The sequence below is a fragment of the Excalfactoria chinensis genome, chromosome 9, assembly GCF_039878825.1.
Source record: "Excalfactoria chinensis isolate bCotChi1 chromosome 9, bCotChi1.hap2, whole genome shotgun sequence".
Lineage (NCBI taxonomy): Eukaryota > Metazoa > Chordata > Aves > Galliformes > Phasianidae > Excalfactoria > Excalfactoria chinensis.
Genome location: NC_092833.1, coordinates 19,253,325 through 19,278,407, shown reverse-complemented (window position 1 = coordinate 19,278,407; position 25,083 = coordinate 19,253,325). Strand labels below are relative to the sequence as shown.

At 47.1% G+C, this 25,083-nt stretch overlaps 1 protein-coding gene across 4 annotated transcripts; it reads left to right on the top strand.

Annotated features, from left to right (window-relative positions):
* The first annotated feature begins 215 nt into the window (after positions 1 to 215).
* LOC140255958 (arylacetamide deacetylase-like) lies at positions 216 to 24,872 on the top strand. 4 transcript variants are annotated; one of them, XM_072344007.1, is made up of 7 exons: positions 226 to 286; positions 11,245 to 12,120; positions 18,463 to 18,947; positions 20,544 to 20,766; positions 21,906 to 21,975; positions 22,438 to 22,609; positions 23,135 to 24,872. In XM_072344007.1, exons 3-7 carry the CDS (start codon positions 18,810 to 18,812, stop codon positions 23,741 to 23,743), a joined length of 1,212 nt encoding a protein of 403 aa, XP_072200108.1. In that variant the 5' UTR covers positions 226 to 286; positions 11,245 to 12,120; positions 18,463 to 18,809; the 3' UTR covers positions 23,744 to 24,872. The 4 variants fall into 4 exon arrangements, with proteins under 4 accessions (XP_072200106.1, XP_072200108.1, XP_072200107.1 ...); XM_072344006.1 differs by lacking the exon at positions 11,245 to 12,120 and adding an exon at positions 3,244 to 3,361; XM_072344005.1 differs by lacking the exon at positions 11,245 to 12,120 and having other exon boundaries at positions 216 to 286.
* The last annotated feature ends 211 nt before the right edge of the window (positions 24,873 to 25,083 follow it).

Below are 25,083 nucleotides of genomic sequence, written 5' to 3'. Positions count from 1 at the left end.
TAAAACTTAGGCAACATAAAATATTATATTCACATTTATTTTTCCATGCAATTGCAGCAGAAGAGTCACTCTGTGCTGGTCAGGCTGCCCTGCCTTGCCCCCAGGGTGCTAACAGGCTGCAGCTGGGTGCTGACAAACCAACAGGCTGCAGCTGGGCACAGCCACAGTTGCCATTTTAGCACCAGCAGGACTAACTTTGGTCTGTTCTGGTCTTGGATTTGGCTGCTGAGACTCGGTGTGATGGCAGCTGAGCAGCATCCTGGGGACCTACAGTGTGAGAAGCAGTGTAAGTATCATATGATTTTTGTTTTTGGCTTTGTTTTCTTGCATAAATAATGTTATTTTTTTTAAATGATAAAACCAAAAAGCAAAAATTTATGAGCACATGTGGTATGCACTTAAGGATTAAGACAAAACTGTCAATTAGGGCTTAACAGTCTTCAGAGTGTTTCATTCTGGCCTCAAACTGAACAGAACTAAAGGTGTTGAGTCAGTACAGATAACAGAGCAGGCAGTGCAGATAGGTTCCTAGAGAGTTGTTTACTGCAGGGAGGGCTGAGTGCCTGGAGAGCTGGAGATGTGGCTGAAGCTCACTGTCCTGTTTGCACAGCCCTGCCCTGTGCTGGACCTGGAGAGGAAGGGCTCTGGGGATCAGTGTGTCTTCCAGGGAGGGAGGGCCCTCCAGCTCCCAGAAGGTGTCTTTTGAAATCTTCAGTGCTTCTGTGAAAGGTTGTTGTTCCTCTTGGGATAAGGCACTATTTGTTATTTTTTGGATTATCTTTTCTGTTTTCTTTATTATGTAAAGAAAGGTGGCCCTGTTTGGAGTTAAGCTTGGTTTGTTTGGTTTTTTTTTTCTAATGTAAGAGAGTTGTAAATGAATATCAGTAGTGAGGAACAACTCTTAAACATTCAAAAATACTTCAGCTGGTTCAGGTGTGACTTAATGAATTACATGATGACCTTCCCCTATCATGGTGTGGGGAGTGCTGCCTGGAGCTCACACCTCTGTGCCTCAGCCCTGAGCTTCTAAGTGACTTTGGCCCACGTACGTGGCAGCAGAGCAGCACTTTGTGCCTGTGATCTGCTTGGGACAAACAGGGGCTTTCTTCTTTCCTGCTGTGTACCCCTCTGCCTGTTGAGCGCATCATGTGTGAAGTCCAGAGGTGATTAATCTTTCCTGGTTGGGGTGGGCTGTTACTGACATCTGCACTGGGGCACCCCCTGACTGCAGCTTTTGAACTCCCACCATCTCAGCTGACAGAGCCTAATCAATCAGCCACACTGCTGGAGGGCGTATCAAAAGCTGCCTCTTGGTGCCTCAGGTGCAGGCAAATGGAATTGTGTGACCGTGCAGAGAAAGGTTGATCTCTTGCCTTCTGAGAAGCTGTAGTACCTCTCCCGTGCATGGTTGTTAGAGATGGACATTAGAAAAATAAGAGAGACCATCTATCACTTTTCTTTTAAACAGGAAAGGCTTGTTTAGAACTCCCCATGCCTTAAGAAAATCTGGTATCCTCATTACTGGAACATATCCTCAAACTGTGTAATTAAACGTGACCTATGATGAGATCCTCAGTCTCCTGTTGGACCACCTTGGGAGCAGAGATGTTAACCTGCAAATACACTCAGAGCAGAAGACGAATGGAAATGCAGATATTCCCGCAAAATTAAATACTGCTGCTAAAATAAGCCAGGTGTAAACTGGACGCTAATCTCAAATATCAGCCGTGTCTGCTGCCTCCTGCGGACCTGGAGGTGCACTTTGAAAGTGCCCAACTTACTCTGCCACGTGTGGTGGTTTGGAGGCGTCACCTGTAAATGTGCTCACTGAGCTGAGAGTGCTTCACCAGCAGGAGGCATTCAGCGCCCACCGGGCAGTCGATGCTCCTTCCTGGGGACAGCAGAGTAATTTATTGGCTTATTTTAAAGTAGTGCTTTTTGTTATGATGTTTTGGGTAAGGCTGTACACCATTGTGGTGTAAGTGGCGCTACTGATTGACTTATGAAGTGTGATCACAGTTCCTGAAATGCAAAAGTACCTCTAGTGTATTACATGTACACAAGATTGAATAGGTCACTGTTAACAGTGTTACACATTGGTGGGAACTGGAGTGGCAAAGTTGCTTAGTAGCTGATACAGTGTGGCAGCTGGTTGGCATGGTTAGCTGTTCCTTTAAGTAAAAGCTAACTGAGACTGAAGAGCAGTGTGTTATTACGTACAAATCAGTAAGCCTACGTAACCCAATGCTGTAGAGTGATGGCTAATGGGAGATGTTCTGGCAGTTGATTAATGAAACTTTTAAACATACGTGTGAACCAAAATCCTGGAGTACTGATCCAAGCCATGGGTTATCATAGTTACATGGCAGGAACTGGTGATCTCTGTGTGAAGGTGGCTGGCTGTCCTCACTCTGTCTTTTAAGTGGCTCTAAAACAAAGAACTCACCCCCCACCAAGCAGTGGGTACCTCTCTGCTGAAAGAAATGAGACCTGCTTGTTTCGAAGTTGCACGCAGATGAGCATTTCTGAACTCTGTTATTTCATGGTTAAAAGTAAATGAAAACTTCACAAGTGGGATGATTTGAGGTCATGTGTGCTGTGTTTTCAGTCCTCAGCTGTAACCTCCCTTCTGCAGAGCTGGTAGATTTTGCTCTCTATTTGCCAGCATTTCTAATTAGCCAGAGGACTTCATTATTTTCAGATGTTAGAAGGAAGAATCAGATGACTCAGATTTCCTGAGCAGACAAACCTCCCAGGACTGCTTTCAAATAAGCACAGGCTGAGCCCCTTTGCTTGGTCAAGGCCCTGTGTTATTTTGTGCTCCCTTCAAGCAATTTGTTTTGGGACTTGGAAGCGAAGATGAGCAGTAGCAGGATGTTAGGTGTCTGGTAAATGGATCCTTACTCAGATCTCTGTGAGACAAGGCCCACACCAGGCAGTCAGGGGTTCTGTACTGAAACATGGGGAGGAGGGAAGAGGCTTGTTCTATGGGAAGAAACCTGAGATAACTCCACTGGAACATTCTTGTTTACAGTGCAGAAAGTAAGAATGCCTTTAATTCAAACCCATTATTTTACTCACTGAATTTGTGTGGTGTATTGAAACAAATAGACCCACACATGAAAATACACTTTTAAACTTGCATTATAAAGCTTTTCTGCTATAGATGTGCCAGAAAATGGCTGGCGAGCATAGACTCCAGGGCCAAGTATGTTAAATGAAATGCTGGTGTTGGTCTTACAGAGAGCTCACCTCACTGAGCTGAATGAAATGTACACACACATTTGGAGTGAGACCTTGGAACCTCCAGCCTGAAGTAACTGATTTGTATTGAATGGCACCAGAATTTCATTTAGGAGGGGTAAGTAGTGGCAGTGAAATTTATATGGATTAAAGAAGTGGAAAATGAAATTGCCATTTTCTCCTTTATCTCAATCCAGAGCCCACATAATAATGTTTGTGACTCAGTTTTAATTTTCATATCAGATTCATGAGGCTGTAGCTAAAAAGTGATCTCTGCTTGTCCTGTGTGCTGCTTCCATTCTATGATTCCATCTCCACAGTGCTGTCCTGGGCAGGAGGCTGTGTAAGCTCCTGAGGTCCTTGCAATAGCTGTCTTCTATGACCCGCTGTGAATTTTGCTTTGAATATTAAAGACCAACACATAAGAATCAAAGCTATATTGTTGTTTATTAGATTTTAGAGGTTTGTGTTCTACTTTAAAATGGATCATCCCAGGGAGAAAAACCAAGGCTCCTTCCAAACACTGCTGTGCAAACATCCAAGTAGGAAACTTCTCAAGGCTGCATTCTGTGCTTGGTCTGTTGCACTGTGTAATATTGTGCAGCTTTTTGTCTTACAAGAGTTGCTTGTCTCGTGCCTAATCCAGTACAGAGCAATGTACAAACTCTTACATGAACTAGATGCAACTCTGCAATTAAAAATGACTTTTTAAGCTGTATTGGCACAGATGTCTGAGGTGTGCTTAAGTGTAGAAATGAGGCCAGTGCAGCACTGGGCTGTAGTATGAGACTTTGAGGACAGCTGCTGATGGAGTCACTGCTGTAATTCCCAGCCAATTCAGTACAAGTAGCAGACAAATGCCTTTACTACATATCACACCATTGCCTTATTGCCTGAGAGGGAAGGTGGGACTTTGAAGGTGTTCATATGACTAAAGGCACTTCACTTTGAGCTTTACTTCTGCTCTGAGCTGTGGATTTATAGGGAGGCACATAGATGTAGGTTTCTGGGGAAATCCATCACAAATTGCTTTTACCCAATTAACATTTGTTCAAGTTCCTGAATTGAAAGTCTGATCTGATACATCCAAAGAAGTTTATGGGCTTTAATTTGTAAAAACATACATTTACCTGTGGAAAACCATTGTTTTGGTGTTGTTTTAAACAGGGCTTTCTCTGGAACGCACTTAATAGGGTAGAGCCCAACTCCAGTGTGTTCTGCTGGCTGGAGGCACTTCCTGGCTCCAGTGCTAATGCCTGTGGGTGTTTGTTAGGGAAGCAGAGGAGGACACGCTGTTGGTAGTCAGGCTGTCCTGCTTGTCTTGATGATCCTTTGCTTAATGCCAAAATGAATGAGCTGGGGAGCCCTTCAGGGGTGCGAGCTGGAACAAAAGATTTCTGTATTTGTGTGTATTGAGGGCAGGAGCAGGCTGGTGGAAGATGGAGTTTTCCTACTGTTTCCTAAGTGACTGTGATTATGTTTCATTTGTTTTGGAAACACGCTGTATATTTCCAACTTAGCTGTAGGTTTCTGTTGGTTTGTGTCAGAACCGTAAGTCAGCTCATCTGACCTTTCCATTGCTGAATGCAAAATGATCTCTGAGGATGAACATTGCAAACTATTCTCCAAACCATTTTTTTTTCCCATTAAAACCTTCTTATAGAATATCACTGCTGTGCTAAAATTCAAGGCACGTGACTGTACGGATCAGAGCACAAGATGGCTCATTTGCCCATTGCCCTCCTGTCCCTCGCTGCACAACAGCTCCTGCTGCCCCTGTTCTGCTGGGAGGGGGGAAGGAGCAGTGCCAGTCCTGAGCTGGGTGCATGCAGAGCAGTGGGTGCACAGCTGTGGGCAGTGCTGTGCTGCAGCATGGCCGGGACAGGCAGAGATCTGCTGGGAGGAGTTGGGCTCTGTGGCTCAGCACCCCCTGTGCTCAGCCCAGCATGATTTGCTGTTATTTATTAGTTCTGTATTGGAGATGTGGGACAGAGAGCATTTGGAAGCAGCTTGGCAGCCACTAAAGTGCTTTTCTATTTGTTCCTTGGCTGGCATTCAGAAATCAAATGGTGATGCGTGAAGAGTCTACAGTTCTGTCTTATTGAGTCTTTAAGTAAATATAGCTCAAAAACAAAAGAAAAACTTCATTATCGTACTAAAAAGAAATAATGACTGTGGAAAGCTGGTTATATTTCACATTGCCTGTGAATCTGAACAGCGTAAATGTTATTTGCTGAAAAATTAACATGGAGCAGCTAAACTTTATTTACTAAGCTGAAACTCCAGATAAGTAATGTAGCATGTCTTCACTCACAGTAGAGCCTGTAAACCAGCGGCTGGCTGGACAGATACTCAGCCTTTCAGATTTTGTTTCTGTCATGCAAACAAAAGTGTTGCAACTCTGTGCCCAGTTCACTGGTGGGATGAGGGAGGGCAAGGATGGGCACAGCCCCTGGGAACCAGCACACCATGGGCAGGGCTGGGAAGTAGAGGGGTGAGTAGGGGGCCTCCATCCTATTCACATCTTTTGGCGGGGTGTAGCAGCTTTTTTGTCATGGGAAGGAGTTGCTGAATTTTGGATTAAAAAGCTCTGAAGATGGTGGAGGGTAAAGGAAGAAACAGACATACTTGTGCCTTCAGGAATGGGAGTTGGAAGAAGAACAATTAATGAAGTGCAATAGCAGCTTGCTCAGCTGCTGATTCCCCTTTCCCAGAAATGCTGAAGTGGATGTTCCCAAACTCAGCTCCCCACGGCTGTGCTCGGGGCTGCTCTGCCCAAGGCTGGGTGCATTCCAAGGCCCTCCTGCAGGCTGGGATAATAGTTAACATTTGCTTGTAGAAGTGGGTCTGCTTTGGCAGCATTCCTTCTGCAGGAAGCCTCCCTGCCGGAGGCTCTGTTCCTCACTACACAGCTTGGTGGGAACCTTGGTCAGCCGTGGGCTGTGTTGTGAATTGCAAGCACCCTGCAGGGCCATCTTCTGGTACTGTTGGGCAAACGTGGGGCAAGAGTTGTTACAGAGGCACAAGCTTCCCCTTCAGGCCTGGTAAAATACATTGCCACCATAGGATTAACCTTTTACTTAAGGCAATAGCTCTTCTTGGATGACTGGAACAAGTAACTGTAAATAGCTGGGTCAATCATGATTTAAATGTATCCTACTAAAAAACAGAACTTCATTGGGCAATGAGTGCTGGCTGACAGTTTTCTATTAAAGCTACTAACTCTCCATTAAAAGCTAGTAAATATGTTCATTTTCCACAACAGTAAGCTGTGATTTTATTTTATTTTAATATGAAAAGAATTGTTGACTCAAGTGGAAAGGAATGTGCCCTTAATTCTCTCTGCAGTTCCTGCCCCACATACTCGACAGCCCTGCTTGGAAATCTGAGCACCATTCCTCTTATTTCTACAACAACATTTGCCTCTAATTTTCATGCTTTCCAACATTTTTCATGATACAAAGGGAGAATGTCTCTTTTTTTCCTCCCCTCCCTCCTATGCTGTCCTAGTGCTGATGATACTTGGATAATGTAATTGAACAAATTATTTCCAAAGCAAGCTTAGCTCTCTGTAACATGATATATACAACATGGTCTTGTACAGAGATTATCAACTGGAAGCTCATTGCAGTAAACTGGTCTGCATCAAAAGGCCCATATGATGCTCCTTTGTCATGCTGAACTATTCGCGTCAACCCAATGTTAATTTATGAAATGGAGCGTTTATCCCTGGCTGAAGTTTAAACGCTTCCCAGTGTGTATATGTATAAAGTCTTCTTTCTGTTCAAAGCACTTGGAAAAAGCCCTGCATGTTCCAGCTTTACTTCTAGTAAATATCATATTTAGTCACAGAGGAATTTCATCTTAATGTGCGAGTGCTTTATACAGGTTTTGTTGTTTTTTAACTGAGCAGAGGTGCTGGTTACTGGTTAGAAACAACAAGTATGCAGACTTGAAGATGATTTGGTTTTTTCTGCACTTTGCCTGCTGTGTGACCCAGGACAGTGTACTTACGGCACCCTTGGGATAGTTCTTACCTTTTCTTTACTGTGGAAAGCATCAGTTACTCATTTAATGCTGAAAGCTGAACACAGGTAGAATAACCAGACTGCAACCTGCCAGAACCATCAGTTGTCCTGCATTTGAACTGAAGTGATCTTTCACTGCCACAAAAGCCCAAGCTGGCTGGGACGCATCTTCGTGTCCCTCAGGACCAGCAGTGCCCCACTGGGTGCCTACGTGTGTTAAGATTCCATCTCCCTCAGGCTGAGCAGCCCAGTCTCTCAGCCTCTCCTCACTGCAGAGATGTTCCAGGGGCTGCAGCATTTCAGTGGCCCCTTGCTGGGATCTCCCCAGAGCGCCCACATCCTCCATGCACTGGGGACCTGGCACCCCAGGGATGGCCTCACCACAGTGCTGAGCAGAGGGGCAGGGTCACCTTGAGGTGCTGGCTGTGCTCTTAATGCAGCCTGAAATGCCATCAGCCTCCTTGCAGCAAGGGCTCCCCTCCTTCCTTTTCTCAAAAATACTTTCTTAGGTTCTTTTTCACCAAAAACTTTGGGCAGCTTTTAGAAAGGACCCGATGTGCTTCTGGATCCTGCAAAATAAAACTTGCTGGAAAACAAGCCACTTCCTGACACTAAGATTAAGCAAGACCAGAGTCATGGTCTGGAAGTGCTTAGATGTAAATTCACATGTTTTTGGCTTTTAGTATGCTTTATCTGCTGTGTATTTAGCAGATAACCTCTGGCTTTGTTCTGTTTTTGTTTGTAATGTGAAGCCCAAAGTGACTTCATGGAAACAATATTAGACAGCTGTGTGAGCAAAATTGTGCACATTGGACTGAAGCAGAAACTTCTGTGCCATGTTCATCCAGTGTGAGCATTAACAATAGTCAAAAAATGAATATTACTCTAATTTGCTTCCTGTGCTGGCTCCAGAGTGGCATCAAACCTCTGACTTCACCCAGAGCAGCAGCATTGAGGGCAGCAAGGTGCCCTGCTGTAAACCTACCTGGCTTTCCTTGCAGTGTGATTCCTGCCCGGTCTTTGGTGTGAGGACTCTACTGCCCAGCGTGTTTGTTATCAAAGCATTCATTCTGTGGATTAGTTGGATTCTGTGGCAAATGTTTCTAAAATTGGAGCAGTCTTTTCCTGATATCTTTGCTGAACGATGGTTTGAAATTTGCTTTGTTTAAAACCAGTCTTTGGAGCTGAGCACAATTAATTGCTCAGTGTAACATGAATCTTTTTTACTCACAGACTGAAAGCTGTGCAGAACTGCTCCAATCAGTACTTTGGCTCTGCTCTGCACTGAGCTCTGCAATGCTCAGTTTGCCTTGGAGGCAGGCAGGGGAATACCATTGTCCCTATGCGGGCTGCTCTGACCTAAGAGTTGAGATCTGCTTGTTCTCACTCACCTCTGCTACAAGAAGAACAAGGAACATCTGGCAGAGAGGCCAGGCAGATCAGATGATTTAAATGCAGATGCACTGGAAAGCAGTGTAAAAATATGGAGCTTAGTTTTCCGTGTTACTGAAACGTACTGCTTTTCCCCTCAGCCCCTGCTCTGTGATCCGTTCTTTATGGATGGGCTTTGCTAATGCTGGCTTTTCCCTTCCCCCTCATGGTTCTTGTTGAAGTTTGTGTTGCTTTCAGAATGACTCTTGGTGTCTTGTGTAAAACAGCTCTCTGGATGAATGCAGGGAAGGTGCACTAAGCATGCACCCAATGCAAATGATGCTCATAACAGTGGGTGAATGGCCCTGGTCAGTGCTGACAGAAGCAATGCTTTGTGCCGAACTGAGTGCTGGGAGGGCAGAGCAACTAAATAGCATTCTCCCCTCTTTCATAGCTCCTACAGCTTGGATCTGCCTCTTTTCCTTGTTGCTGTAGTGAATTTGGCCACGTGGATAAATTTCCATCCTTGCTGCTTCTTCCTTCGTGCCATCAGTCAGCACGACCCCTGACAGAGCTCTATGATGGACATGGAACATTCTCATGAAATCTGAAACTCTCATTTCTGCACTGGAGTCATGATGGCTGCACACACCTTAGAAGCTACTGCACACATTTCCTATTTCTGGAAAGCTTGGCTATTAATATCGTACTGATTTCATAACACTTTATACTGTGAAATGCACCACATCTGTCTTAAATAAGTACCGGCTCTATTTCTCATCATACTTTTTGACATGAATATCTAAGCTCAAGGAAACCCTCGCCTATTGAAATGGTGTTTCTGTTGTTGAATGTGCATCCTTTAACCTTGCAGAGCCCACGTGTGCGCTAACCTCTGGAATGAGGCTGAGAGCTGCTGGCACGTGGGCTCAGCTTTAGCAGGTAGGATGGTTTTGGCCTCCATAGAAAAGTGTCTGTTCTGGAAATAAACGGTAGTGGGGCTGTGTGGTTTGGCCTGTGAGGGCCCTTTCCCTTCTCTTTGGGAGCAGCACTTCTGCTTGCTTCTGTGGGTTTGTGTTCTGGTTGGGTTATTGCTTGCTTCTTTTTTTTTTAATTTGGGGAGAAGTAGAAGAAATAACCCTTTTAAGCTGCAAATGTCACAGAGCTCAAACTTCAAAGAAGTTAATTCAGAATGCGTTCTATGTACTATCTCTTGTTTTCTCCTCTTTTATCCACCATTGTACATTCCTTCATGTCTCAGTCTTACTGCTACATTTAGCATCCAAAATGCAGAAAAATGTTTGCTTTGGCTGTAGACTTGGCTGGCATTTTCTCTTCTTAAGTTAATAAGAAAACAGACATTGGGATCTTGCCAGGCCCGCGGCTTTCTGTTCCTAGCACAGACCCCTTGGAGGAGCTGCAAATATCGCACAAAGGACAAAAGGTTCCAAAGGGCTGGAAGGGGCAGCCAGGCGCCTGCAGCAGCAGCTGCCCTCAGGGGTGCAGCAGTCAGCTCCAGGCAGCAGCCCGGCTGCCCTGCTGCTCATCTCAGTCTGCCGGGCTGACCCAGGGAGTTCTGCATGGCTGCAGCTGACACCCCATGCAATGCTTCCTGTTCTCATTAGTCCATGGAGGTGTCAGATAGGATAGTTGGGTGGTAGTGCTGTTCTTCATGTTCTTCCTAGTGTCCTCTCATGATCACAGATGCTTTAGAGCCACAGAACCTGCTGGCTGGGCTTATCCCAACTGCTTCTCAGGTACAGCAGTTCAGTTCACTTTCCAGCAAAGCATCTTCTGAGTCCATCAGTCTGACAGATCTCCAAAGCTATACCTGCTGGCCCTGCTCTGTGCAGGGAGCAACCATGCCCATGGGGTACAGCTGCGCACTCACTGCTTCTAGGTGCCCCTGTGGGCAGAGCAGTGCTTGGGGAGGTGTAGTTGTTGCACTGGAGGGCTGCTTTCTTCTCTCTGCTTGCTGCCTGCCATGTCCGTGCTTCATGTACTATGTGGTTTATTCTATAAGAAATGGGGCCTCGGATCTCAATGGAAATGTGGATTTTTTTTTTACAGAGCTGAAATTACAGAGGTTTTGGTGTTTGTGTGCTCTGGCTGTGAATGTACATTATTTGAGCAAAGCTGCCCCTATAGCAAACATAGCTGGTGATTTTTTTTAAGGGAACAGAGGTTTGACTCTAATGGAAGAAAAGACATGATCTGTAATCCAAGGCACTGTGCCAGCAGTGTCCTACTTTGTCAAGGAAAACATTCCTGCAGTACATCCAGTAAAACAGAATGGAACTATTCACATCAGAGCTTTGAAATCAGGACAAGCCTGAGTACCAAAGACAATGTTCCTTCTGGCTGTGCCCTCCTTGCTGCCTTGCTCTTGTAGGCTGAGAGAGGCTGATGGTAAAAGTCTGCTCTGTGCTGCTGCCAAGGATACTCAAAGTCATCTGCTCTGTGCAGAGTTTGAACTGTTGGTAAGAACTGGGGGCTGATGAGTGACTTATACTGAAAAACAGCTTCTCTCCATTCCTTATTAGCTGCTTCAAATAACGTGAGTTTTAGCAAGTTTTCTGGACTGAAAAGTTTTTGTTGTCAGTTTCTACAGACAGGGTGCCTGGACAGTGTGCCTTTGGAGAGAAAGTATGGCCTAGGGAAACTTCTCTCTTAATACAAAGGAACTGAGGTGGTTGAGCCACTGGAGCAGCAGAGCTGGGAGCACTTTGTGGAATGTGACCCTGGAGTTCTTCTTGGCTTCAAACAGCACTTATGGAATTGAGCAGTTTCTGACCTGCATGGGGTGGAAAGGCCCCTCTGTGTGTTTAAATGTTGACATTTTTTGACTGACTTCAAAACTTTGAAAATAAATCTGAAGTGACAGAGGGTGTGATGTGGAGGTGACATGTGAAGTCCCTCATCTGTGACTGCAGAATCATGGGTAACTCAGCACTAATGTGTCCAAGTGAGTGCCAGCCATGCACTGAGCTGGGGCAGCAGCAGCACAGTGGGTCCTGCAGCCAGGGCTCCCGCAGGTCCTTCCCTGTGTGCTGCCTCCTTCTCCTCCACAGGCTGGTGTTGCTGCTACAACTTCCGATGGAGATTTTGCTCTGGAGTTTATGGGAATGTGCTAAAAGGAGGGGATGTTTTCCACTGACACAACCAAACTGCATTTGGATTGCCAGTAGGAGCCTGGCCTGGTGAGGACTCAACAAGAGGCTGTGTTACATTTCCAGGCATGGCTTTTCTACTGATTATTTCAAGACCAAGACAAGCCAAGGAGGCTGAATGACGTTTCTCAGATGTTAGTTTGTTCCCTGAGATAGCAGCTATCTTGGCCTCAAAGACTGACTGGGAATTTAGTTCTCCTTGTGATTTCTTCTGAAAACCTGACCAAAGGAAGTGCTGCTCTTGCTGAAGCATGTGGGACCTCCGGAGTGGGCAGGTGGATGGGCAGCAGCTGAAGGCACAGAGCTGGGTAAGTGTTCGGGGCACATCCCAACCTGGTACAGCGCTGCTGACTGGCAGGCCTTCCTGCTTGGTGTTGAAGTAGGGAAGGAAATAAATGTAGAAGATGTCCAATCTGTAGGAAACCAGCGCAGAAAAAATGTTAGAGGTAGTAAATTTCCCCAAAGAGTGTTGGCTCTGAGCAGTGCTGTGCAGCAGATGTTGACAGGACCAGTTCAGGGCTCTCTGTGGAGCTGCTGCCAGCAGTCTGGGCAGGATGGGGCTGTGCCATGCGTGGGGCAGGGTGAGGTGCTGAGGACCTGTCTGTTGAGCAGCAGAAGAAACTGATGATGCCTTACTCTTCCGTCTTCCCCTTGGGATCTGGCTGGTTGAGTTGATGCTGCAGTTTTAGAGCAGCTATCAGAGAGGAGGAAGGGGGCAGCTTTTGTCCCTGCAATCCAGCTCAGCACTATACAGGGATTTTACCACCTCTCAGGTGAAACGTGAGGAGTCAGGGCCATGGCATGTTGTAGGCAGCTGGAACTAATGGCTGGGCTGTTTCTGGAAGTAGCTGCCAGCAAAGTACTCTGCAATGCTCTCTGCTCTTCTGTTGGCTTTGTGACTGCGTCCAGAATAAATCCACTTGGGAAGTTGAAGCCAGAATTGATGTTTCTAACCAGAAAGAATGCAGTCTATGGAAAAACAGTAAAAGTTTCTGGTTAAGGCAAGATTACAGCAGGGATGACAGTAAAAGATCCTGCTTGTGGTAGGGTTATAGAAGGGATGGAGTTTCACAGGAACTCAAAGTTTCCACTTCTGTAGACTGTGATAATTTTATATGTACCTCTGTGATTTGAAGAGAGACACTTTCTGAGGCTGACTTCTCTTGTTTTGTAGAAGCAAACTGGAACTCATTCTACAATCTGAAGAAGACTTTTTTCTCATAAAATAGGGTTTTACTGGCGTTAGCAAAGCTGCAGATGAGTCTTGTAAATTCAGATATATCAGAGTACCTGAACAACCACATTTAGTTGCTGTTGGTGTCTGTGAGTTCTCTTGCAGCTGGTTCATTTTTACACAGGAAAAAATGCAGGGTGCACTCTGCAAAGTTCTTATAGCGGACTGAGCAGAAAGCAGCCTGGAGCAGTGGGATGTGAACTGCCTGGAGGGGTTTGGGCCGAGCAGGGAGGCAAATCTCCTCTGCTCTTCATTTTCTGAGTGCAGACTCCTGGACCTACTTAGCATTTACAGAAGCGGTTGGAGAATTATTTGCTTAGCTTGCACTGTTATTAGTCAGGAGTGCTTTTATAAAAGTCTTAGTGAATTATGGTTATAGAGAATTTCCACTTCCTAATGTTCAGAGAGAAGTACTGGGGCTGGCTTTGCTGCTGCTGAGAAACAGGAGCCACAGAGGTGATGGGGCTCACAGACTCAGTGCCATTACTGCAATTGCAAACACATTGAGGTCACGCCAGTCTGGGCTGGAGAACCTGGAGGCTCTTGCAGAAGACCTCCCAGAAGTTCTGCAGTGCTGGAAGCAGCTGGATGCTGTAGGTGCTTAGAGAAATAAACTTAGAGAAACAAACTTTCAATCAATAAACACAGATATTATAAATTAATGTCCCTAATAATTACCAGAAATGTCTGATACGTTTCCCATTGGAAACAGTTATGCTCCCGTGGCCTCATGGTGCTTCTTGCACTGTTACCACATCCTGCTCCTTGCACTGCTTGGATGACTGCAATGATGGAGCTGCTGTCTGCAGACCCTGCACTTTGCCCTCTCAGGCGCTGTGCTGGTGGGATGCTGGGGCTGTTCTTGTGGACTCAGCTGCCTGTCAGCCTGTGTGGCACAAGGTGCTGGTGCAGGTTTGCCCGCTTCCTTCCCAGACGTTAACATGAATTTTGTTTTTGTCCTTTGGTTGTCTGTTAGTAAATGCTGTAGGGATGCAGTTAGAGAATTGCTGCACTGATCGTTAGGTATATTAATGCATCCACAGCAACTGGAGGAAGCACTCATAACCTTCAGAATTGTTTTGTTTGGTGGTCAGGGTCTTCATGTGTGCCCTTGGAGAACATGTTAGAGTAGATTTTGTTTCAGCAGTATGTTGGCTGCATTGTTAAGGTAATGTTAAGTTCAAACAGCTTGGATAGTCTGTGTGGTATCATTGATCTGCAGCAGGGAGAATGGAAGCACTCTGAGTAGTGAATGGCCTGGTAGCCAACTCAGGTCAGATAGTCAGGCATTAGGGAACTAAGGAGGTGGTGGAGTCTCCTTCTCTGGAGATATTCAAGACACGCCTGGACGCCTACCTGTGCGACGTGGTGTAGGGAGCCTGCTTTGGCAGGGGGGTTGGACTCGATGATCTCTAGAGGTCCCTTCCAACCCCTATAATTCTGTGATTCTGTGAACTAGAGATCAAGAGGAGATAAAAACTCAAAGCCAGCATGCAGAATAAGCTGCTTAGCTCAGCATCAAACGTGGAGTGTAATTGTTCCCTGTGAAGTCAGCCCTGTCACGAAGGCTCCGCACCCATTTGGTGTGAGTAACACAGTGAATTTCAGACTGAAAAATCCTGTCTGGCAAAGCAGTATCTTCTGGAAGATATCCTAAAAGCAGCTCATTCATTGTCATTTTCACTTTAAGTTCATGGAGTTGAGGTATTTCTTCCAAAAGCAGCTGGGTACGATCAGGGCAGGGCAGAGCTCTGGAGCAGTAGAAAAAAAGATTTGTTTTCTCTGCTTGTGTGTGGATTCCTTCAGAACGGATCACAAAGAGCAGTGCTGGCTTCGGACAGCACCGTGTTAGCAGGAATGTCAGTGCAGAATTTGGCTTCTATCCATCTCCATGGTCTGAAGGAGATGCATTGCAGAGCCCTCACAGTGCTGACGTGCTGTCCTGCAGGTGGAGGGTATTCTCAGCTCTGCATGAACTGTAAGGTAATTGCAGAGCTGTAAGAGCTGTGACTGCTGCTTTTGCAGCCACACCTGCTCCACTTTCAATTAGCGAAGTAAAAAGCGTAGATTTGCATCTATGTTTTTTGAACATATTTTAGCAGTTAGTTTGTCTGAGGCTCTACATCTCTTGCAGTCTGACAGCCTGCCTTGTAAGGGCTGATCAGCTCCTAGGAGGTGCGAGCATGCAGAAAATCCACTGGAGAAGCAAGTGGAACTGCTTCTGCCCACAATATCCTTGAGGGCCTCTGATTGACAGGGCTGTGTAGGTGCAAACAAAGTGCACCCAGTTTCATGCCATTGCTTGTTTTCTTGTCAATGCACTTAGTGCCCATCTGCATATTTGTTCCAAGGAGAACTAGACCCAGCACAAACCAGCTGCAGAACAGCACCAGGTGCTGTGTGGTTCAGACAGCAGCTGACTAACAGTGTGCCTCTGCACTGAGCCCACCCCCCATGTGCCTTTGGTGCCGTGGCATAATGAGGAGATTCTGATGTGCTGCACAGAACATCAGATTCCCCCTTAAATTGTGGCTGTAGGAACTCAGCGCTGTTTGGTTAAAAGCACTTCCAAGTGTTCAGTTGGAAGACAAACAGCAAAAGCAGGGAAATTCTGGTTTTCATTACGCCTCTGCCTCATCTGCCATTGGAATTACCATTTGGAATGGCTCTGATTTAAGTTGCTTTATCCCCCTCGTGTTCCTCAGCAGCTCAACAGGAACACGTACAGACCTGCTCTGAGCCATGTCTCTCCCATTCACCATCCCCACTGTGCCCATGCCTCCAGCACCTGTGCGTTATTTGTGTCAGAAACTGGCCTTCAAAATGATCGTGTGCCCGTGTGTGTATCCTCACATTCATAAGAAGTAAAAAGTGATGTTTGAATCCAGTGTTTCATTTTGAAAGCATTAGAACAAAGTACTGATCTGCTTGAAATGTCCTGCTTTCAAATAGTGATGATAATGAGCACTCTAGAATGTTTTGCAGAATGATCCCAATATCTCAGTGGTGTTAGGCTCCCCCTGTGTTGTTGGAAGTGCTGATTTGTTGTGCGTTCAGGAGTGCTGCATGTGTTAAATGTGGGCTTTGCTTTCCACGAATTTGGTTTTGTGTTGGTTTCTTTTTAGTTTGGAGTGTGAATGTGTGCTCAATAGCTCAATACAAACATTTGTTTCCACTTATGCAACTTACAATTCAGTAACAAACAACAGATGGGAGAACAATATCCAAAAGAACAATGTCCAAATTGCCTTGTATTAAGCATCATGTGAGTGCCATCTCCTTTGATCCAAATAGGCCCAACTCCCTGTCCATAAGCAGCACTGAAAAGTAGAGATAATGAAGACAAAAGTGCTGCTGCCCTTTTCAAGGTAAGGGGTGGGTGGAGGCACACGCAGGCTGTGTTTGGGCAGGAAAAAGGCATTAGGAATGAGCGAGACGCTTTGTTCTTGCTTCTCTTTATTGATTTCTTTTTGTTATTTTTCCTTTCTCTGCAGGTTGCTGGTCCTGAAGCACTGATTTGCAGCCCGTGCTGCTGCCCCTGCTCATGGCTTTGCCTCAAACGCGTGCTGAGCTCTGGCATGCAGGGGATTTGTTCTCACCTTTGGGATACGAAATCCTATTTGACTTCTGCTGCTAATAAGTCTTAATCCCCTGCAGCAGAGGACGACAGCCTCGGCTGCTTTATTTACTGGGGAAAGATTAGAAGGCAATTTGTGCTGTAAGAAGTACCAGAGTGCTGAGAAGCTCTTGTGCTCAGTAGGAGCAGCAGCCACATGCTTCCAGGTGCCCCAAGGCCTGGTGTGTGGTGTGGCTTTTTGAGGACTAAAAACTTGGCAGCCAGGTGGGATGGCTGGACAGGTCATGGGCTTATCCTGCTTGAGCTGTTGCTGCTAACAACTGCACATCTGCCTGCAGTGTGTAGTTGTTCGGGTTGCTCTCACATTTGCATACTGGAGCAGGTTCATAAGAAGCTGTTCCCACCTGTGTGTTGGACGAGGACTCAGTTACTGTAGAGCTGCTATTGCCTTTCAAGGGTACCTTCACATTCTTGGTGCTCTCCTTGCGTTCATCGCTGAGTGGAGCTCAGTCAGATTAGGGACGGGCTGCAGAGGGAAGCTTTGCGTTTTTACAACGAATCTGTGACTCGTCCTGCCCGAGGCGACACGAGCAACCTGTGCGAGGCCCCAGAGCCGCTCATTCTCTGTATCTCGGGAGGAAGCTCACACCGCCCGCTGCGCCGCGCGGCTCTCGGGGGTGATTCTCGCCACGCTTCGGAACTCTCGAGCGTTCGGGCTGCAGCGGGAAGGAACCGTTTTGCAGTGCCACGCTGCCTCCCGGCGGCCTTTAAGTTCCCTACACCGCCGCCTCGGGGCGAAGCAGCGCTTCGGTGCTCGTTGCGACCGCAGCCCTCCGTGCCGCTCCCCCCGCAGGCGCTGCGCCGAGCCCGGGGCATGAGGGGATGACGCTGCAGATTTGATCGTTTGGTTGGCAGTGTACCCTAGATTACATTATTGATGGTGCTCAAATCGCATCCAGGTTGTGTTCAGTTATTTCCCACTGAGGTTACACTGCTTTGTGAACGCTGTTCTGCTTTTGAAAGTTCGGTTCATGCTGTGTATTCCCAAAATGGGCCACTTCCTAGGGCTGCTTTGGAACAGAGCTCCATTCACGTGGATAACTTTCTCATGGGCTTTTGCGGCAGGGATGCTGCACCCCCAGTGTTAGCACGTGTGTGTTCCTCCTGCACTGTGTCCCTGCATGGAGGGCCCTGTGCTGCCTCAGCTGGTCTGTCCCACTGTGAGGGCTGTGCTGTCATGGGTGTGATGTAGGTAATTCAGTGCTGACTGATGCTTCGGGATTGCCTTAGGTAAACAGTGAATTCAATTCTGTACCCTTCAGGAGCAGGTGGGGATGATTGCTGCTACAATTTGCTGGAGAGCTGCTTGTAGGAGATGAGGAGATTAGGGCATCTAAAGGCTCAGTGCTGTAAGTGCTGGTCTAAGCCAGAGGTGAACTCAGGGTAAGGACAGTGCGTAGTGACTGTTTCCCGAATTATGACCTGTATTATTTCTTGATTCGTCCCATGCAGAAGTGGCTGTCTCTGGAGATGGACAGAAATCTCTCCACACTGAGAAGAGCAGCAAATAAATCCAGGCTTTCAAATATTAACCAGAAGCCGAACTGTGTGCTGGCACACCTGTTATTGCACAATGGCTTTGGTGCATTAGTACACGATAATGGGCATGCTTCTGTCTGTGCAGGGAGTGGTGTTTAAGAAATGACAGTGCATATGTGCAGCTTTTGTCTGATGTTTGCTTCTGCTGCAAGCTGGGATCTGTTTGAACACATACAGCAAGGAATCTGATAGCTCCTGAATGTTCAGAGCTGCTCTGCTTTTTTGTCTGTCCCTTTACAGCAGCCTCTGGTTCCCAGGCTTCATCCCATTCCTCGTATTTCAACTGCCTTTCTCCCCATCGAGCTTCCTGCTGGTTCTCATTGCAAATGCCAAAAAGTGGGCGACTGCAGTGTACCATCTGTAATCAGGAGCTGAAGTGCTGACTCTGCACACTCCAAGTGCCCAAACGCCTCAGAGCAGGGACGTGACGGGGTAACCTCTGTGCAGACTGATCAGAGGAGAGCTCACCCGCTGGGCGGGATCCAAACACAACATGGGATTAACTTTGCCCTATCTGTGCTGCTAGCTGCCGAGTGTCGGTGCAAGCGCTGATGTGATCAGTTCTGGGCAAAACACTGGTGGCAAAGATGGGAGCAAAACTGCTCTGCCTCTGCATCGCCTTCACCCTCGTGGCGTACTACATCTACACCCCCATCCCAGAGAATGTCGAGCAGCCCTGGAAGCTCATGCTGATGTCAGCAATGTTCAGGACACTTTGGAACATGGTGAGTTTGGTGCTGTGATGGTGTGGGTCTGGGTGCAAGTGGTGTTGTGGAAAGGGGATGGTGGTGGTGGTCTGTGGTGATTGATAGGTGGCAATATTTATCCGTGATGCTTACAGATAATATATGGCAATACACTTAGTGGAGGGCAGTAGTATCTGGAATCAAGTGCACTTAGCACAACCGTAACTGTAAAGAAACTGGTAGAAAAGTTTAATTGTACTGTCATGGAAAAGCACAGAATTAATGTGAAGTGTGATTTATACTGTGAACTCGGATAGGTGCACACAGGTTTGTTTTGCTCTTTGGTCCTTTGCAGCTGAAGCTCTGCTCCTTGAACTTTTCCTGTCTCACAGAGCCCCTGTACTTTGCAGCATTACAGAGCATGCCAGCCTGAGGAAAACAGCGCTGCTGAAGTGCTGTTAGTTCTGTGGCTTTGTGGAAATCTGCTGACAGTGCAGGCCTAGAACAAACCATGCTGGCTGCAGGGCTGGCAGTGGCATGGCATGAAGAACTCAAACCATATTTTTATACTGAACTACCTGTAGTCTTGCCTACCAAAAAGTGCAGCCTGGCTGAGCAGCACAGAGCTGCAAGCTGCAGTCTGGGGAGGAAGTGGCATTGCAGCCTGTTCGCATTTATACAGCAAGAAGGACTGTGCTGTCAGCTGATGTGTGGTTCCGTGCTAGTTTTAACATGCTACATTCTCAGCTTCAGCCTCGTTTCAGTCATGTAATGCAGCTATTTCAACCGAATAACTCTTGAGCCCATGCAGCACACAGATGTAGATGCAGCAGTTCCCACCTGAAACATACGTACTGCTTGGTGCTGGTCTGAGGCTGGATCTGCTCAGCACCCAGCAGGGCAGCAGCAGGGTGAGCTTGGTTTGAAAACAAGGTCAGAGATGAAGGCCTGAGGAGGAGGGGAGCTGTGTGTTGAGGGCAACTTTCTGCTTGGCTACGGCTGCCACAGAAATAAATAGGAGGGAGTCTTTGAGGAGCTGTGGGATAGGTTTTCAGTTTTCCTTGGCCAGTGTTTGTGAGCAACCTGTGTGCTACTGGCACGGGCACTGGGCTGGGCTTGGCAGTGTGGTGCTGAGCCAAAGCTGGGCTAGAGAGTTCTGTCCTGTTCTGTTGCTGCCTCTTCCATCACGTAAGTTTCTGCAGTTATCCCATTTCCTGCTGGCATTGCAGGAATTCTTAATTGCTCCCCAAGGTGTGGGCTGGATTAAACAGGTGTTGGTACAAAAAACACCTGAAAGCTGTTGTCACTTGTGTATGATTTTGTACTATTTCAATATCACTTTCAAATATGAAGTTATTGGATGCTCATACATGGACAATCTGCTCTTCCTCATCTGTTTTTCCATCAGAAGCAGAAGGAATGGGGAAAAATCCATGCTTAGTGCATTTATCATGTCAATTTTGCTGGTAATGAAATGTGCTGGTGATGGGAACCCCTCTGAGCCAGCCGTGTCCTGCCCCTTGAGCTCATCAGCAGCTTTGGAGGCTTGTGCATCATCGGGTGGCTTTGTAGATGTGTGAGCTCAGGTACCCATATGGCTGTGTGTAAAACATCACTTCTGTTCCCGGGCTCTAGGCTGAGGCTGCTGAGCAGCTGGGGCTGGCGAACTACATGGATGTCCTGATGCTGTTCTCAACTGTTAAGTATGTGGCACCAACCTCAGATGAGAACGTGACTGTGACAGACACGGAGCTCAGTGGTGTTGCCGTCCGCCTCTTCCTGCCCAAAAAGCCAAGAGATGGGCTGCGGAGGGCAGTGCTCTACTTCCACGGTGGAGGATGGTGCGTTGGGGATGCAGGTGAGCTCTTCTGTCAGTGCCAGAGTTTGTATTGGAGGTCTCAGTGTTCCACTGGGAGTCAGAGCAGAGGGGATGAGGGGACTGCATTTCAGCAGCACATCGTGAGAAGCAGTACCAATGGCTGCTCCAATGGCCAGCCCTGTGTTGTGGTGTGTTATCTACAGGCACAGTGTCCTTCAGAAAGGAGCAGAACTGAGGGGTGGTTCAGTGAGGGGGAAAAATTCCACACAGAAACAGAAAGAAACAGAAACCAAATGGGGGTGCAGCGAGTGAAGGTTTGTGGAAGCTCCCCGTTCCTCTTGCTCCAGGGAGGGCATGGGATAGTTAATAATACCTGGAACTAATTTGATGGAGTTCTGCAATGTCAGAAGTCATTTATTACTGCATCCTTCATTCTCATGAATGTGCTTCTAGGAAGGTAGAAGTGTTTCTTTCATTTCTGCTACTGTTGTGCTGTCAGCGTTCACCTCATGCTCAGTATTCTTCCTTGTTAATTTCAACAGGGTTTTCAGAAATGTTTTAATTGCTGCTGTGCTTTTGCTATTATTATTTTGTGGGCACTATTCATATTTTGCTCTCAGGCCCAGTCACGCTCTCCCCTACAGCCAGTCCTTTGCTTTGCTTTGCTCAGTTTCGGTGCCTTACATAAAAGGATGTAAAGGATCATAGCTGGCCACCACCCAGACCGGCATCAAAATCCTGTATATGTGTCTGAAGTTCTCAGTAACGGATCCATAGCTCAGCGCAGTGGTTGGCCACTTGGTTCTGGGAGGGTGAGCCAAGCTCTTTTTCCCAGGCAAACTCTTTCATTTCAGTGTGAATGCACGTGTGATGCTGAGAGCTTGAGCTGACTCTGCTGTGCTGCTTGTCTCCATTTCTCTCTGCCACAACAGCTGAGCCTTCTGGATGTTGCACTGCGCGGTGCTTGGAAATTACTGTAATTTTATTGTATTTAATTCTATTTGATAGCATCCAAGTGACAGCTGGATCTCTTCTGCTTTGAGATAATCCCATGGACACAGAACCTGATGGTGCTGCTGCAGTCACCCGAAAGCTTCTGCCATGAGGAACCTGCAGCTGTACATGTATTCATTCTCAAATGTGTTTAAATGGATTTTCAGTGACTCCTTTCATTTCAGGCATGCAAGGCTATGACCTTCTATCAAGAAGGACTTCAAGCCAATTGAATGCTGTTGTGGTATCAGTCAAGTAAGAGATTTTCCTTCTAGATTAACATGTGTTTGAAATACATGAATGGAACTGGGTTTAATTTTATTTGGGTCATATGCTTCTCTTCTAGTTTCAGTATTTGTAAACAAAAGCAGTCAAGGTGCAGCGGTGGGTGCCGAGTGTTGCTTATTTCAGGCTGCACTTTGTGGAGCTGGGTGGGTAACACCACGTCTGAGCATCCCAGCTGGACAGGTCCTGCCATTGCTACGGGCACAGGTGCATAATCTATAGAAGCGGAAAGGCAGATTGCTGTTGGTTTTTATTAGATGCAGTATTTCAAGGTGCAAACTGTGGGATAAGAGCATCTGAGATATTCTAGGTAGAGAAAACACAGCTCTGCATATCCATGTGTGTGTTTTCACGGAGAAGAGTGAGAGTGGGATGCAATGCACTCCCCAGCTCTGCAGAATTGAGTAACGCCCTTCTGCTCCTCTCCCACAGTTACAGGCTGGCACCCAAACACCACTTTCCAGTTCAGTTTGAAGACGTGTATTCAGTATCGAAGTTCTTCCTGCAGAGCAGGGTGCTCTCCCAGTACGGCGTGGACCCAACGCGGGTCTGCGTTGCAGGAGACAGTGCCGGCGGCAACCTGGCAGCAGCTGTGGCACAGAAGGTGCGTGGATTGCTTTCAACACGGTGCTGTTTCCTGTGATTTCATGCAGGTTTAGAAAATGCTGCAAAGGGAACAACACGCCTCTGTCTGTGTGGTTGGTGTGAGCGGCTGTTGTGCAGCAGGTCCTAATGCTCCAGTTATGCAAATCTGCTTCAGCCATTTAATGGCAGCGGGACATCCTGAAGTAAATTTTTACTATTTCAGGGATGGTGTTTGAAAAGGGAATTTCAGCAATTTGACACTCATAGTTCTCAATGACAGCAAAATAAAAGCAGCAAGACTGACTGTTAGTGCCCTTTGAGCGCTCTTAAAGAGTCCCTTCTGCTTTTTGAGGGTTATTTAAGTCAGTATGAAGTTGTTATCTCTGGGAAGCTAGTCAGGTTGTGCTTGGCTGGGAGGGTTGCTGAGGAGTGTGAGGGAGAAGTGTGAGAAGGAGGAGTTAATTCTTTACTTTAAAGGTCTTCTGTTGGTGTGAGAGAATCAATGCTTTTCCATTGACTTTGTACTTATTTCCTTTATCTGTAGCTGCTGGAGGACTCTGAAGTCACAACCAAGCTGAAGGCCCAAGCTTTGATTTATCCCGCTCTTCAAACTCTTGATCTGAATTTGCCATCTTACCACCAAAATGCAAACATGCCGGTCCTGTCCAAGTCACTCATGGTCAGGTTCTGGAGTGAATATTTTACTTCTGATCCATCTCTCAGGGAAGCGATGGCCTCCAACCGCCACGTCCCAGCCCAATGGGGCCACTTGTTCCAGTTTGTGAACTGGAGCACCTTGCTGCCCGACAGGATGAAGAAGGGCCACGTTTACACTGACCCAGTGTATGGGAGCCCTGCGCTGGCAAAGAAGTACCCGGGCTTCCTGGACCTGCGGGCGGCCCCACTGCTGGCAGCAGAGGCACAGCTGCGGGGGCTGCCCCCCACCTACATCCTCACCTGTGAGCACGACGTGCTGCGGGATGATGGAGTCATGTATGCTACGCGTCTCAGGGCAGCGGGTGTTCCTGTCTCACATGAGCATGCCGAGGATGGCTTCCACGGGGCACTGTTGTTTGTCTCCAGCCCGGGTGACATGGCCGTGGGGCACAGGCTGATGAACAACTATTTGCAGTGGCTGGAGGAGCATCTGTAACTGCAGATGGGTGCTGCAGCACACCTGGCTCATCGCTGGGTGCAGCTGAGCTGTGTGCAGGAGGATGGGGTCTGTGTGCTTTGGGTGTGTTTGCCGTATTTTGTGCTGCCCTGAGGTGTCTGCATCACAGTATTTCTTGTCATCTCCATCAGGAGAACCAGCTTGATCCAAAGTGTGCTTTTCCGGTGCTGCCTTCTGAGCTTAGGACCCAGGTGCTGCCTGGGGACCCATCTCCTGGCCAAGCCCCATCAGGCTGTGCCTGGTCCCCACTGAGCAGCTACCTAGGCTTGGTGGGCAGTGCTCCCACTGCAGCCCACCTTGCAGAGCATAGGCCAGCGTGTGCCACTGCTGTTTCACACGGATGCTGCCCGCTGTCTGCTCACTCCCTACCCCTTGTGCCAGGTGTACCGCAGGCAGCAGAGAAGCAGTGGGCAGACACAGCGTGAGTGGCAGCAGTGGAATCTGCCCATTGCCAGCCCTGCAGCACAGCTCAAGGTAAGCACCATAAGGCCAAAGGGGATGGCTGCGAGACGGTGCAAATACTAAACATGTGCACCCATCTTACTCAGAAATTACTTACATTAGGCTCTGCAATAGAAGGAAGTAGTGTAACTGAGCAGCACTGGATGCCCATCAGACAAGGGGAGGCTGCAAAGGTGCTGCTCCCAGAACAACACTGCTCTGCAATTATGTTCCGCTCACTAAATAAGCATCGTGTTCTTGTTAACCCTATAGCTGTTATGCAGTTCTTAAGAATAAAACTAACTAGGCAAACTTATAGGTTTGAAGGAGTTCAGCACTGTTTTGAACCAATATCCTATGTAGATGTTCTCTCTATGTTAAATGTGAGTCCCTGAACTTGAGTGGTGAGCACACATGTTGGTTGGCTGTTGGTCTGAAGCTTGTTGCAAAACACCACCAACGAACTTGCAGCATCCTGTTTCTTTTGCACAAAAGCTACTGCACGAATGCTGGTTTTTCCATGTGTGTATGCAGGCATTTAGATGGAATTATGTCACAATTGCTGTGTTTTTGTCTTACGTTGAATACAAAAAGCTTTTCTGATCCTAATGCAATGCTATTCTTTTCCAATAAACAGAATAAGTGGGTGACAGAAAGTACCAGTGAACTTCATTATGCACAGTAACTGCCACAGGCAACCAGGACTAAACTCAGGGTCATGAGAAATGTGCTGTGAAGGGATGAGTCTGTGAGGTACTCCTGGACATATTAAAATGGACAAATGTTTCAGAACACTGAGCTCATGCTGTGAATATTTTCATTCCTTAACAGGTTTAAAATGCCTTTTTCTTTGAGATGTTTGTGCCTTCCTGCGCTTC

Coding starts and splice junctions, on each gene's coding strand:
- LOC140255958 (XM_072344005.1), top strand. CDS start 18,810: ATGGGAGCAAAACTGCTCTGCCTCTGCATCGCCTTCACCCTCGTGGCG. Junction 18,948..20,543: donor TCAGGACACTTTGGAACATG/GTGAGTTTGGTG, acceptor CCCGGGCTCTAG/GCTGAGGCTGCTGAGCAGCT. Junction 21,976..22,437: donor GCTGTTGTGGTATCAGTCAA/GTAAGAGATTTT, acceptor CCTCTCCCACAG/TTACAGGCTGGCACCCAAAC.